Source organism: Cryptotermes secundus, unplaced genomic scaffold, assembly GCF_002891405.2.
Source record: "Cryptotermes secundus unplaced genomic scaffold, Csec_1.0 scaffold289, whole genome shotgun sequence".
Lineage (NCBI taxonomy): Eukaryota > Metazoa > Arthropoda > Insecta > Blattodea > Kalotermitidae > Cryptotermes > Cryptotermes secundus.
Window position 1 is genome coordinate 741,677 of NW_019722431.1, and position 15,461 is coordinate 757,137.

The 15,461-nt window shown below is 43.3% G+C and overlaps 2 protein-coding genes across 4 annotated transcripts in view; one reads left to right on the top strand and one right to left on the bottom strand.

The window, feature by feature from the left end:
- LOC111861409 (low-density lipoprotein receptor-related protein 4) overlaps positions 1–9,763 on the bottom strand; it is an 88,343-nt gene extending 78,580 nt beyond the window's left edge. For both annotated transcript variants that reach the window (XM_023845948.2, XM_033750301.1), the window contains exon 1: positions 9,337–9,763. In XM_023845948.2, coding sequence (XP_023701716.1) covers positions 9,337–9,463 — 127 coding nt within the window. In that variant the 5' untranslated portion in view covers positions 9,464–9,763. The remainder of the gene's footprint in view (positions 1–9,336) is intronic.
- Positions 9,764–10,325: 562 nt separating this feature from the next.
- The window catches only part of LOC111861351 (protein ABHD14B), a 9,553-nt gene continuing 4,417 nt past the window's right edge, over positions 10,326–15,461 (top strand). The window contains exons 1-4 of one of the 2 annotated variants that reach the window (XM_023845833.2): positions 10,326–10,517; positions 11,333–11,464; positions 12,572–12,743; positions 14,091–14,320. In XM_023845833.2, the coding sequence (XP_023701601.1) occupies positions 10,413–10,517; positions 11,333–11,464; positions 12,572–12,743; positions 14,091–14,320 (639 nt within the window). In that variant the 5' untranslated portion in view covers positions 10,326–10,412. Of the gene's footprint in view, positions 10,518–10,654; positions 10,969–11,332; positions 11,465–12,571; positions 12,744–14,090; positions 14,321–15,461 lie in introns of those variants that run through there. The other variant, XM_023845834.2, reaches the window with a different exon arrangement.

The window sequence follows — 15,461 nt, forward strand, 5'->3', positions numbered from 1 at the left end:
TTACATTCAGATCATTGTTTCGGTCATTGGATACTCAGCAACCAGAAACGCTCAGTATAGCGACGGGCTGCATGCTGGACGATCGAGGAATTGGGGTTCGATTCCTGGCAAGGGAATAAAGATTTTTCTCTATTCGACAGCGTCATCTCTGGCACTATGGCCCACGCAACCTCCTGTCCCCTCAGTACCGAGGTTAAAGCGGCCAGGTTGTGAAGCTGACCACTCAACTCCATCTAGTGACGAGAACAAGCAGTCACTAAGCTCTAACAGGGGCACAGGCTATCCTAACTGACGTTTTGCCACAAATTAGACCGCTTCCCGTGCCATGTCCTTCCCGATTTCTGATTCGACTCAGCAGAGCCTGAGCTGCTGGGAACGTTAGGCAAAACCTCGCCGGCTATCCTGACTGAGGATTTTCGCGATTATCCCCAGTCTCTCCTGGAAAATGTCTGCATACTACCTCGATAAGACCAGGTTCGTCTCCTTCCAGACCCTCTCCAGTTCATCAGCCATGCTTTGTATGGTCTGGACATCGATGGCGTCACAGTATCTTTGTGGGTTATGTTGTTAACACTGATTGTACTCTTGGACATTGCCCCGTCTAACAATGGGCAGTGTTGCCGACTTTTCGGAGGTACATGGCTTCATCCAGGATCGACCCTGTAGAACCCTGCCTGTACTTGCTGGTTCCTAGATACTGAAGATGTAGGTAATACATCCCTTCGGGTGAACGTCTACCAGACTACACGGCGTTAGGTCCCAGGAGATAGTACTCTTTATAATAGCCGTTGTAGTTAGGACCTCAGACGCAACATATTCATTGTTTGCATCCTGTATGAAGATGTGTGGGGGATTGGATGTTACAGTGTACTACATTATATTATTATATACCAGTCAGCACACCAGATTCCTAACAAATAAACCAATATGATTGTATTAATATTCGCTTATTACCAACCCTCTATCCGCAAAATTTGACACTAACTTCACCGACAGGCGATGGTCGCTCGGTCGGTATAGTTCGCTTGCAAACTACAGGTCACGGAGTTTTTTATTACGTACATTTACTATGTCTTCATCGCTCGAAAACTGGGATCCTGGGTTCGAATCCCACTCAAAGCATGGATGTATGTTTGTGTTAAGTATCGGTTTTCCGACCGGCTGATCCCCTGTCCGAGGAGTCCTGCCGACTGTCTGAGATTAAGAAACTGAAATGAAACGAAGCGTTTCACAGACGCCCTAGGTACCAAGTGGGAGCAACAAGAATAGAAGAACAAGAACAAAAAGATGTACTAAACGCTTCGATTCAGCTAGATCTTCATCAGGCAATTTTCATGAAGTTTATTGCTCGTAATTGAACTGTACTTCCCATATTAGTGGTCATTAATATAAATTTAGTTACGATTCCTGTGTTTCGTTATATTTGAATATTAGTTTTAAAATATTAAAACGTTATAACGCAGTTAAAAGGCTAAAAATAGTTTTTCCTATTTGAGCGTGAAGTACTAGGGCATGATGTATCGTAGAGTACAGGGTTTTTTCTGGAAGTCTGCTTTGTTTTTCAATTTTTGTGCACCCGAAAAATTTGTTGTAATGACTGTTGTGTAGTATAAAACTGTAATGCAATTAGAATTCCTCCCTCCGTCTTGAAGGCCCATGTTACACGTTGTGTACCACGTATTCTTGCCTCGTTGTGTGAAAAGACTCACAGTTAGTAGTCGTGCAAGCATTACAACAGTCTAACTGTTCTCCCGCCCCTGACTACCAGTGAAGTGTGCCTGTGTTTCCCTTCAGCTGAATACTTGAAGAATGGTTCCGGCTCCGAGGAGTCGTGTGACCCGAAGTACCCAGTGGACGACCAGACCCTTCTACTGTCTGGAACCCTCCGCTGGGCCAATATAGGACAGATCCTTCACAGCCCTTACACACATACTCGGACGCTACAGATGTGTCTATGGAAAGACTATACCTCTACATAATGGAGATGTGTGTGGGAGTGTAGGTATAAATCCACGTATTCTTGACCTCATCACTAGATAGAGGTGAGCTGTTAGTTTCACGCTTCACCTGCTTTACCCCCGGTACCCATTGGATAGGAGATGGGGTGGGCCCCAGAATCGGTCTGGACGCCGTGGAGAGGACAGAAATTTCTTGCCCTCGACCGCCCAGCACGTCCCTATACCGGCTGAGCTACCCCGGCACCAATCATCACATGCGTTCTGATAATGCCTTAGCGAGGTGCTCGGTCGTCAGGAAGATGAAGGCTTGCGTAATGAGGAACGTAACAATTATTTTTAAGACTGCTGGCTTATTTGATATGACGCCGTGTAATCTGGTTGTGAGATTCGTCGACGTTTCGGAGGAACATATTTCTTCCATCTTCAGGTTCGAAGAGTAAGTCAGGTGGTCTGTGTACTCTTCGACCCTGAGGACGCAGACAGTATATTCCTCCGAAACGTCCGGGAATTTCTACCGGACTACGCGGCGTCACATCCCAGAAAATTAGTCATCACAAGTACCACTATGAAACCCTGAGATTCACTGAAGTATTGTTAAGACCAAATGGAACATGTGAGAGGCTGGAAATGAGAACTGCATACAGAGGTTTGGTAGGGAAGCCTGGAGGAAAGAGGCCAGCTGGAGGACCTAGGCATATAAAAATAAAAAGTAAAGGTATCCCTGCAACATGTCGTGGAGGCCCATAGTGTTGTGAGACGTCGAGGCCCCCACATTTTCTAGACAATCGGCTCATAGATGGCGGTAAGGCTGTCAGCCTTACGGGCCGGCCGCCATTTACCCCCAAGAATATTCCTGATTATCATTTCTGTTAGAGGCTGAGTCGACCCCAGGGCCATAGTGCGGCTGGAAGGATTAGGTCAATTGAAAAAAAATCCAATGACCACATTAGGACTTGAACCCGCCACCTTCCGGCTTGTAGAATTGTGCCTCAACCAACTACGCTACCGCGTACACCCCCTAGGCATATATGGGAGGATAATATTAAAATGGTTTATAAAGAAACAGGATGAGACGGCGTAGATTGGATTCATGTGACCCAGGTTAGAGACCTGTGGCGGACTGTTGTGATCACGGTAATGAACCATCAGATCCCATAAAAGACGAAGAATTTCTTAAGTAGTGACTGTTTGCTCTTCAGTTCCTGTGCAGACTGGTTCCTCGCTCACGGAATTTTTCTTCTACCTTGAAGATGGAGGCGACCCTTTTCTCCGAAACGTCAGTTTACACATTATCTACAAGGCGCCACATCCCAGAAGACGGCCGTGAAAACCTCAAATCTTCAGCCAGGAGAGTAGGGTTTCCCGGCAGAGATTCGAAGCGACCACCTCCGAAATATGAGACGCCAAACATTCTGCCCCAAACGGTATTGGAACCCGTGCCCTTGCTGTTGGATTGAGGCAAACCAATAATACGGCACCTCGATATCTGTCCGATTGAAAGCTTTTCTTCCCACTGGCGGCGCGGCGCGGCGCGTCAGCCCACGCTGTTTGCCATGTGCGTAGGATAAATGTGATTACACTTCGGGCCCCATGACAGCTCCAGGCACAGGTATTCGCTCGCTGGCTGTCAAACTGTGGTTCGCAGGACTTTACGGGATGTCTTCCCGTAAATTTCTCTGATACCACGTGTTATATTCGTGCCTTCTGCCTGTCTTTACGTAAAAGGCGCGTAGCGTAGTTGGTTGAGGTACTATGCTACAATCCGGAAACTCGCGGTTTCGATTCCCGATAAGGTCATTGGATTTTTCTATTCGCCTAATCCTTCCAGCCGCACTATGGCCCTGGGGTCGACTCAGCCCCTAACAGAAATGAGTACCAGGAATCTTCATGGGGGTAAAGGCAGGCCGGCGCGTAAGGCTGACAACCTCACCGTCATCCGTGAAGCGATTGTCTAGAAAATGTGGGAGCCTGGAAGTCTCAAGGCTTCGAGGGCCGCTTTCAGGGACAGTTTTACCTTTTTAATCCCTGTACTTAATTAAGCATTAAATTCTGGGGGAGTCGATATAGCGACAGACAACGGGCTGGACTGCCCGGGTTTGATTCCCGGCATGAAAAATTTTTCCTTCCTACAAAGCGTCCAGTCTGTGGGACCTATCAAACATCCAATCCATTGGATATTGGTGGCTCCTTCCCGGGGGGTAAAGCGGCAGGGGCATGAAGCTGACTGCTCCATCTAGTGCCGAGATTAAGAATGGTGGAGCTATACCTCCACTCCCCCACGTTTTCATGACGTAGTTCTTAATTAATTAAGCATAGGGACAACTTTCCCTTTTACCAAGACCTAAAGCGGAGTGGAGGTGTAGCTCCAACACTGGGGGAATCTGAGTGGTCAGCTTCATACCCCAGCCGCTTTAACCTCGGATAAATAGCCCCCGGTACTCATTTTACGGGTGGCCCCCAAAGCCGGTTTGGAGGTTATGAAGAAATGTTCCTTGCCCTGCCAGGAAGGGAACTCCGGTTCCTGGGTCGTCCAGCATGTAGCCCAGTCACTATATCGACTGAGCTATTATGGCTCATGTATTTAAGTAATAGATGACAAAACTGCCTTAGGGCCTAGGATTCTTCTTCGTAACTTGTCTTTGGTCTTCCTCTGACTCTGAGATTTCGGGTTCTAATGGCGGTGACTGTAACTAACTAGCTTCATGGAGCTGAGCCCTTCTTGACAAGCCGCCAGTTACGCAGCTGCTCAAGAACCTCGCAGCATATTATGGAACCCGAAGGTTCATTTCCGTATTCGCAAGAGCCCTTCAATGATCCCCATCCTGAGTCAGATCAATCCATTTTCTGTCTCTCCGGTTTTCCCCTTCTACTCCTCATTCCATCATTGGTCAATACTAATCTATGACCGCCGCCACAGATGTGCGATAGCCTTGATCAGGCAGCACATTATCACATAGTTTGGAGCTTCATCCCTGGCCCGGTGAAGTTGCCAGGGTGACTTTTATGTGTACGGATTCGTGTATCGGGATAGGGTGGCCTGCAGAAGGCTTTTGTGAACTCGGTTATGAACCTTCTGCTTCCGTAAAAAATGAGGAATGCCTTGACCAACTGAGCGATTAGCAGCATCTCGAGAGGATCCACAGACGCGGTTGGTCTAGCGGTAACCCTGGGAGGTGCCCAGCTTGAGCACACCAGCTGCCCTGACGGGGGGAGGGGTCGTCTTCAGTCCTTCCAGACAAATTCTGGGATAGTACGCAGATGAGGCCATAACCTGCTTCTGTCCAAATCCGATCCAGTTCATGATTCATCCGTCGTGGCACCGCCCGAGGCTCTGCAGTAAACCCTCGCTAATCCGGATCGAAACACGAAAAATTTTAAATGCTCTTCACAGTTGAGTACACATTTAAAAAAAGGCACGTGGCGTTTAGGAAGGCAGATGAGTCACTTGTCTGTTCAGACAGAACTTGACGGTTTCTTCAAACCTGCAAACTTCTGAGTCTTCTATCGATAAACAAATGTACTCGTATTATGTTTGTACAGTTCTTACATAAATGCTTTACAGTAATATTTTATTATTTATTTTCATCAGCACTACTATATCGGCAGCACGTGGTAGCGTAGGTGGTTGAGGCACTATGCTACAAGCCGGAAGGTCGCGGGTTCGAGTCCCGATGAGGTGGACTTTTTCAGTTTACCTGAACCTTCCAGCCGCACTATGGTCCTGGGGTTGACTCAGCTTCTAACAGAAATGAGTACCAGGAATCTTCCTGAGGAGAAAAGAACGGCCGGCACGTAAGGTTGACGTCCTTACCGCCATCTGTGAGCCGACTGTCTAAAAAAATGTAGAGCCTCGACGTCTCACAACGCTATGGGCCTTCACGGCCTGTTAGAGGGATAGCGTTACCTTTATTTTTTTACCTTTACAGTTTTTTCTTTTAGAGCTACTTTTTGCTTCGTTAATCCTGATGATCTCCCCTCCCCCCGATTACCGAGTGCCGTAAAAATGAGCCACGAAAATGAAACCTAGGGGGAACGAAGTTACTGGATGTTTGTACCGACAGACGCAGGGAGGTGACTGCCCGCCACACAATTAGTGTTGGCACCGTCGCAAGCTCCTGGGGTCCTGCTGCGCCACACGCGTTGCCCTTGTGTGTAGCGTCGACAGCATGATGGCTGATAAAATGAAGAGGATTTGGAAGGAAACGGGCATGCGCTAATGTAGGTACTATCCACGAGTTTGGCTGGTGGGAATGAGAAAGACTACGAAATACAGTAAAACCTCGCTAATCCGGAGCAATTGTGGGGAGATAATCCGGATTAGTGAAGCAAAATGTGGCCCTAAAAGGCAAAAAAAGAACTTAGAGCACAAAAGATAATACATTTAATCATCGATAGAAGACTCGGAAGTTCTACTTGTTTTTGAACGTAATAATATGCAGGTTTGAAGAAACTGTCAAGTTGTGTCTGAACAGACAAGTGACGCATCTGCCTTCCTAAATGTCGTGTGTCTTTTGAAGTACTGTAGGAAGCAGTACCGTTGCTACGTAATAGGCGGATAAACAAACACCCGTTTCTGAGCAACGGCTCGGTAAACACGTTTCCGTGGAAATGAACACCAGCGAAACAATAGATGTTTTCTGTGTGGTCCGTGTCGAGATGTTATAAGCAGGAAAGTTTGAAGCAACGAGTTACCTAAATGGACGAAATATTCCATTTGTAAATAGTGCAAATGATCGCGGTGGAGGTAGTTAACTCCGTGTGGAGGCTAGGTCGAATACCTCCACCGTGACCCTTGACTCGTAAGAGGCGACGAAAAGGGAAGTCTCAAATCTGAGTCAGTAAAATATGGTCTCGAGTCCCAAGGGACTCGGACCCGAGGTAGACTGCGCTGGCAAGAGCCACTAGCATATACATAAGACAGACCCGTCCTTTCGTCAGAGGGCGTCCCATAAAAACAAGATCATAACTGTCAAAGGGTAATAAATATCTGATCATGAGCCCCACATGGGGCTCGACACCAAAACTTACTGACTGACTAACACTGACAACGAATTAGTTGCTGGAGAGATTTTTCAGCAGTTCAGTTGAGTGAAGTGGATAGTTGAAGAGAGAATTCAGTTGTCAGTTAGCAAGAGTTCTGCACGGGCGGCTGTGACAAGAGGACCTGAGTCCGGGAAGCTGAAGCATCTTCACTGTGTTAAATCCGTTACCAGGAAACGGCTAGTGGTGACTGCAATAGACTGAGGACACCAGTCTGTGTGTGACAGTGAACTATAAAGTGTAGTTCCGAGTGGTGCGTACAAGTGGGCAATAAATCCATTCACCAATCCGCATACCCCGTTTAACAGTCACAGCCCCTAATACGTGACAGTGTAATCTCAATTGTGAACAGCATTTTTCAGATTTCGATCCAGATTAACTGTAACCGGATTAGCGAGGGTTTATTTTACTTCTGAAAAGCCAGTCACCCGGTCGAGATTCGAACCGAGCACCTCATGAATAAGAGTTTAGAGTTAACCCGCTCTAATCCAGGCTCTGTGATCACACAACTTGCTAACATATCCGGACACCAAAGTAAACTAAGGTAACAATAAATTATGCACGAAATTTGAGGCGGTTAATGTGAAGATTGCAGTCTTATATGTTGTTACGTCGTGTGCGTAGTCTGGTAGACGGACACCAAAATTCCGTGGAACCTTGAAGTTTGGGAGTAGATGGGGGGATAATATTAAAATGGATCTGAAAAAATTTGGAGGGAGGGTGTAGACTGGGTTTAAGTGTCACAGGAAGATCTGTGGCGGACCCTTGCGATCACGGCTGTGATCTTCGTGAATTTGAGTAGCTGTGCGACTATTAGTTTCTCAAAAAGTACTTGACTCTATGGAATTAGTTAGTTGGATAACAAGTCTCGGTCGCTTTATTCCAGGGAGAAGAGCCCCCAGTACCTACTGCATAGGAAGCTGGATGGGCCCCAGTCGGTGTGGGTGCTATGGAGACGAGAACGTCTTTTCACCTACCCAGAATGGAACCCCGGATTCATCGGTTGTCCAGCACTGAGTTTGTAGGTAGTTACTTCCATAGACGAATGTGAATGCACTGCTTCACGTTCAGTCCGTTTTTCCCTAAGAGAATAAGTGTACATAGACGTAAATGAGTGGTCAGCTTCACGCTCTGGCCGGTTAGCCACGGGGATAAAGAGCCCCCACTTCTCACTTCATATGAGGCTATGTGGACCCCTGGTACATTGTATCAGAGGCAAAAGAACTGCAGTCCGTACTGAAACCTGATCCCCAGACCTCCTGTCTACAGTCCGTCAACTTACTGATGCAGTATAGTCTGGTATAAATTTATCGACGTTCTGGGGGAACGTACTGACTCCATCTTCAGCAGGGTCGAGCAGCTCCGCACTCGTTGGTCATGCCTTTCGACACTGAAGACAGAAGCAATACGTTCCTCCGAAACGTCGATAAACTTAGACCAAACTATATAGGATCACGCACCGAAACATGACACTCTTCACCGTCCTGTTGACCTGAAATCTCACAAGGCTGTGACATGCTGAAAAGGTGCCATTTTGACGAAACAGCCCTGTTGAGTATTAAATAATTCATTCCAAGCCGGCATTAACCGTGCTGAATCGATCTATCAGCTAACAGCATGCATCTGCCGATGAAAAGACGGAATTCTCAACAGAGGTAAATGTTAATGTCTTTTTGAATGTGAAACCGTGTAGTGTGGTAAAATGGTACGAACATTTCGGAGAAACCTGATATTTTAATATTCAAGGTCACTCTTCTACCCTGAAGACTGAGTCGGGGGGTTCCCTGAAGTGTTCGGTAAGTTACTACAAAACTACACGGAGTCACCTTCCAGATTATCACTATCTTTTTCAAAATACATACAGTAAGCTTCGGGAAATTCGGAAGAGAATTGTAATAGGTACCATAAATGACAACACTTCGCAATTTCGTTTTGTTTTAAATACTGAAGTATTACTTTGAATGTGAATCTCTGCAGGACATAATAGTAAATCTTCAAAAACATAGCCTTCTTAACGCGCAACAATTTTTTTTACCAAAATGTCGCCATCTGTTTCTTCCTGTGTTAAGAAAATCAATTTAGGTGGGAGGGTCAAAAAACGTCTAATATATAGGTCACCAAATTCTTAAAATCTATTTGTTATGTAAGCTTTCGTATGTAATATAAATTTCATTCTATTTCACGTGATATCATTTGGTTAAAATTACAAATAGATGTCAGTTCTTATATCGTGTTATCTTACTCGGATATTGTTAAATCTGTATAGAGCGTGTATTGATTTTTGTATAAATTATCAAAACACACAAAAAAGCTGGTGAGAATTTATTCCCAAACATACCTGGAGAGATGCTTATTAATCCACAAGCGAAGACCAACAATAAAATTCGTACAAGATGTTGTTGGAAGCAGTTTCGATGGACCACCCATTTCGATTCAGCTTCGTACATCTTGTAAGTCACTGACATCACAGAACAGTGTTCTTATTATCTTTGTCAGACCTTTAGCAAAACAAATAAAACGAAAACATCTATTGTCCTCTTAGTTTATAAACAAAAATACGAAAAAAAATAGTAATCTCAGCTATTGAAGTCTCATTGTTGCCTGCTACTTTTCCACTCTGTTCTTATCTCCATCTCCAGCATCCACATAAGAACGACACATACCAACAATATAAGTGAGTGACACACTTTTAATAAATGTAATGTATTGGTTATTTTTTGTTTGCTGGCGGCTGGATATGCAAGGACCACGGCCTTGTGAAAGCTAGTCTCTTCTTGTCACAGGGCTGCGCGCGTACTAACACGGCGGAGGTGGGGCCGGTTGGTTCAGACCCCAATGTCTCCTCCTATTCCCCCTTAGCTCCCCCTCCCTTCCAGTTTTTTTATGCATCTACCGCCCACGAGATGAGCATCAACATCCCATATTCTCCCCTTGCTGAAAGTAGCGTTCGCGTCCTCCACCAGATAGAGACACGTTATAGCCGCTGCCGCCCGCGCCTGCTATTATATCCATGGTTGCTGGAGTTATGGTGTTACGGATAAAGTCCCTGCTGTTGGTAATAATGGTATTACCCTGAGCTAATATGAGTAGGTAACCGTCGTAAAAGACTAAAATTTGTAGTTTTCATTGTCTAGGATATTTTGGAATAAGGAATTTTTCAGGCAAAATAATGGCGTTTATAATGAATAACGAAAGTTGGTATGAAGCTGACCGTGTGCATTTGGCAGAAACATGCATATTTCCGAAGGCCGGTGCACTTGTGTTAAATGAAGGGTAAATTTATGTGTTGAAGCTATAAAAGTTCCCGCTCCAGAACGGACATAATTCTTTTTTCCCTCGCATTTTGTGTAGGAGTCACAGGCGTCACAGGCTGATTTCAGAGATGAAACGTTTGACGTCGTAAATATATTAACGATGAAATCCTGGGTTAAATTGTTAGTTGTTGCTGTATTTGTTTTCTTGTGGTGTTATCTTACATTTACTGGTCTCGTGAAGCTGCCAGAACTTGACATTTTGAAGGTAATATGTTCAACAAATTGTACATTTGAAATTCTGGTTTGAATATGCCGGCCAGGAAATTGATGATTACGAAGATATGATATCGGTTATTTGAACATTACGTTAGCTTTCGTCAAGTTAGTCATAGTTATCACCAATAACTAATGCAATCTGTTGTATTGTTTTGACAGAATGTTTTCTAATGCATGTAACTGCGAAGTTGTATATTAATTAAGGGCACTTGTATCTAATTTCATTTGTCACGTGTAGCTTATAGCAAATGGTGTACTAAACACAGCTACAGAATAAGATTTACGGAGTAATGTATTCAGGTTAAATAATGATAGTCAGATAACGATTTGATCCTCTTTCTCTGAGTAATAGTTCTAGATGAGCCGAGATAGCTCAGTCAGTGTAGCAACTAGGCTATGGGCTGGATGGCTGAGGAGTCTGTGTTCTATACCCGGCAGGGGTAAGAGATTTTTCTCATCTCCACTGTCCAGATCAGGTATGGGGCCCACCCAGCCTCCTATCCAATGGGTACCATGGGCTGTTTACTGAAGGTAAAGCAGCTGGGGCATAAAGCTAACCATTTATCATCCAATCAAGGTCAGGAGTGATGGGTCTTTATTTCACCCCCCCCCTCATATTGTCATGGCATGGTGCGTAATTAAGCCCAGGGATGATTTTACGTTATTTTAGATTGATAGGTTATGTAACAGTGATAAAATTAAGGAAATGGTAATGGCTTTATGAGGTAAGCCATATAATAACTTCTGTTCTGTGTGTTTGCATGTTACATTTTGATTTGGATAGATGTTGTGTTTTTATTTCAGGACATGTCCAGTGGTATCAAGTCACCAGACAACAAAATAGACTGGAAAACAGTGGATCTTTACAATAAATCACTTCCCGAAGATATTAATAAGAAACATGTCATCCATACAACGGGTACTATAAAAATAGAGGTACAGAATATAATATGGAGTTGGTTGTAATTTATGACTAATTTATTGACCTATTTATAAGACTTTTATATTATTAGGCACAATAATGTTGTTTCCTTTGTTAAAAATAATGTAATGGAATGATTCATTCCAATTTGAAATGTGTATTGTATGTTACCATAGAACTATACCAATAGTAGAAAGTTTCTTTTGCTAAATACAGGCATTTTCCGTTTTCACAAACACTTGATTTGCAAATTTTTGCCACAACGAAGCTTGTTAATTTGTACCTATTTTTCACATAATGAGGGAGCCGGGATAGCGTAGTCAGTATAGCAACTGGCTATAGGCTGGATGATCGAGGGGTCAGAGTTCAAGTCCCGGTAGGGTCAAGGTTTTTCACTTCTCTAGTTGTCCAGACCGGCTCTCGGGTCTACCCAACCTCCTATACAATGGTTAGTGGGGGTAAAGCAGCTGGGGTGTGAAGCTTACCACTCACCTCCAACTAATGCTGAGCTCAAGAAAATGTGGATCTATACATGCATTTCCCCATATGCCTTCATGTCATAGTGCTTAATTAGTTCAGCACAGGGACAGCTTTACATTTTTTCCAGTTAATGAACTTAATGACTCGCCTTCATAAGTAGTGCAACTTTTGCATGTAAAGTAATGGAATTTCTTTTTATATTTATTGTGAATATTCACCTTGTAGACAGATTTCATGGAAAAGTTTTCCTTCACAGAAAGAGTTAACTGTCTAGGGGACTTCAGTTATATTTCTTGAGATCTGTTTTACAGTTCTTTCTTTCTAAAATATATTTGCTGGTACTGACATGCTTGGTTTTAGCATCAAGGTTGAAACTTGTGATGTACTGGCAGATGCACGACTTCTGACTTGTGCCAAGTTTGCTGATGGATATCAGTTCATTAGTACGTGTAATGGCTGACAAAAACGATCGGTTACAGATAGCTTACGGCAAATAATTGTCTCTTCCCATGGTGTGTAATCTAGTTTCTTTTACTAACTATTTAGATTGGAAAGGGTTAACTGGAAAATCGATTTGAATTGTATTTCCAGAGTTCTGTTTGTTAACAGACATCTTAATGCAAATATTCATCCTTTCTCAGGGTTTAAGCATATTCTACCGCAAGGCATCACCTCCTGTCAGTGTCAAACCTTCTGGACAAACCATTCTCCTTCTTCATGGTAGAAGTTTCACTTCAGAAATATGGCAGAAATATGGAACAATGGATTTAATGGCAGCTTTTGGCCATCTTGTTATAGCAGTTGATTTACCAGGTTCGTTTCTCATTTGTTACTTCATTTTCTTAATGTTGTAATCGAACAGATTGATATTTTTGTAGCAAGGAATTGCCAGCTGTCCTGACTTTTTATTGATTTTCCTGTGTCAAGAGGTGAATGTATTGACATGTAATAGGCATCCACTTTCTCCTGTATTTGGTTTGGTAATACTTCCAAATTTCTCCAACAAATTAGAATATTAAGAGTACTGTCTCCTTTGATGTGGAGCCATTTATTTCTGTAAATTTACAGCAGTGTGTCAGAGGAATATATTGTGTCCATTTTCAGGGTTGAAGATTAAACCAAACAAATAATCAGCAAGATGCAGGTAGCAAGCTGCTTGTTTCTGCTTACTTGCACGTCTTAGTCGTCAACCCTGAAAATGGAAGCAGTGATGTCGGTGACAGCTGCCTGATCGGATAGTGTCACATTCTAGAAAATAGTGACCTTTATAGTCACAGCTGTCAGAATCTTGAATCCAGCAAGTCGTAATTTTATTATGTATTGTGATGATTAATGGAATTGAGTTTTCACTTTACATTATGTTTCTGTTGGGCCTGTGAAGTGTAAAAAGAATGAAAATTCTATATCAGATTTGGTCGTAGAAGGGGCATAAGTTTGGGTGTCACAAAAAATGATGCTACATCATTAAGCCTGGCATCACAGGTTTTATGTGGCGTTTGCAAGGCTGTCAGTGGATGGGTAGGCAGTGTTATGATCTTCACCAGAGCGACCACGAGGGATTTGAACTGTGAATAGTAATAGTAATCCAACATGATGAACACTGGTATGAATTGATTTTATAGCAGTTTACAGTAATATGAATATGGCTGTAAACAGTGCTGAGCGACTTGGCTGAAGCAGTGACACTTCGACCTTGAATTTGGGAGGTGCTCAGTTTGAATCTTTGCTGGAACACCAACTATCCCGACTAAGGGTTTTCATTGTTTTTCTGAGTCCCTCAAAGCAAATGTTGGCATTGTATCTTAAATTAGGTTTCAGTAGCTTCCTTCTGCATCCCTTCCAAATAATTGTTCACCAGTCATCCTGTCATTCGATACTGCATACTCTCAGTTCTAAATAAACCATGACTACAGATATAAATGCCTAAAGTGCGATATTACTTTTGTGCCATCCTATACATGTTTACTGTATTACAAAGCCAGTGCAAGTTACCCATCAGAGATAGTTCAGAGAGACTGCATGTAAACTAATGTCTGTTCTCCACATTTTACTTTCTTTCATGGAGAAAGAAATTACGCCTTTCAGCCAAGGTCTTTTTATTTATTTACTTCAATTCTTAATTATGTAATGAGATTTTCATGACTTTATTTATCCTTTTAGGTTATGGAAAAAGTACAGAACCTTACCATGGTGATCGATCGAAGTTTATTCTCTCCATAATACGGTCAGAACTTTTGAGTGGTAGCCGTCCTGTCCTGATCTCACCCTCCATGAGTGGTGAATACTCTATGAAGTTTGTGGGTGAACATGCAGATATGTTGTCAGGTTACATCCCGGTTGCTCCAGTGGCAACAGGTTCAGTACCTCAGAGTGTCCTGCAGACTGTAAAGGTATGAGCCCACATATATCAGCTGCCTTACCAAATGAAATGAGGCAGGATGATTCACAATTGTAGATCACAGTGGGTGAGGAAGTGATGATTGACTATTTTAACCATCTAAAGACTAATTTTTGCTTCTGCGCTGTATCCCCAGTCAAAGTCCAAGTCACATTGCGACTGACGGTTAGTCAGTCAGTAAGTCTTGGTGTCGAGCCCCAGATATTTATTCATTCATCAGTAATCTGTCAGACGACAGGTCCACAGTCTCTTCCAAAACAGTTCCTCCACTTAATGTGATCTCAAGCTTTCTCCTTCAATTAAAATATCCTCTTCTGTCCCCAAGGTCATCCAACATCATCTTCCGTCTTCTGGGCACTTCTGTCCACCCCTCCGTTTTGTTTTGTCTCCAGAGGCATACATGGTACCTCTGTTTTTTTAAAGAGACTATCCAGGAAAAGTGATAATGTGGTAGTTTTTCCATTTATTACCATTTGACAATTACAGTCTTGTTTCTGTGGGCCTCCCTCTCTGATGAGAGGATGGCTCTGTTTATTATTTATTTCGTCTTCACAGATCATTGCCACATGATATAGGACAAGTCAGTTACTGTACATTGGCTGATTACAATAAGAAAATAAAGTTAAAGCAAATAAACTTTAATGCAAGTTTGGCACCTGTTTTCACTTCTTTCATCGTAATTTGTTCCAAAATAGCAAGAGCTAGAACTAGGCACGTTCTACGCAGACAACCTGCAGGGTCACAGTGGAGGTATTCAACCCTGCCTCCACATGCGTAATCTGTGGAGGCGGGGTCAAATACCTGCACCGTGACCCTGCGAGTCATAGGGCCGGCGAAAAGGGAAGTCTCAAATTTGAGACAGTAAAATATTGTAACGTGTTTTGCGTTGCTGAAGACGCCGTAGAGATGGTTAATTGGTTTATTTAACAATCTACAAATAACGGCTACACTTAATTATCACACAGTTGCGGGGTTTCACACTTTATAACCCTAATAGCATTAATCTGTCGACACTGTTGCGGGGTTTCACTACTTATAACCCTATGCGCAAATCAGTTCACTCTGTCTTCAGTAGTAACACGTTGACAGTAGGGGAGCTTTGTATCGCGGTATCACACGCTCCCAATTACACA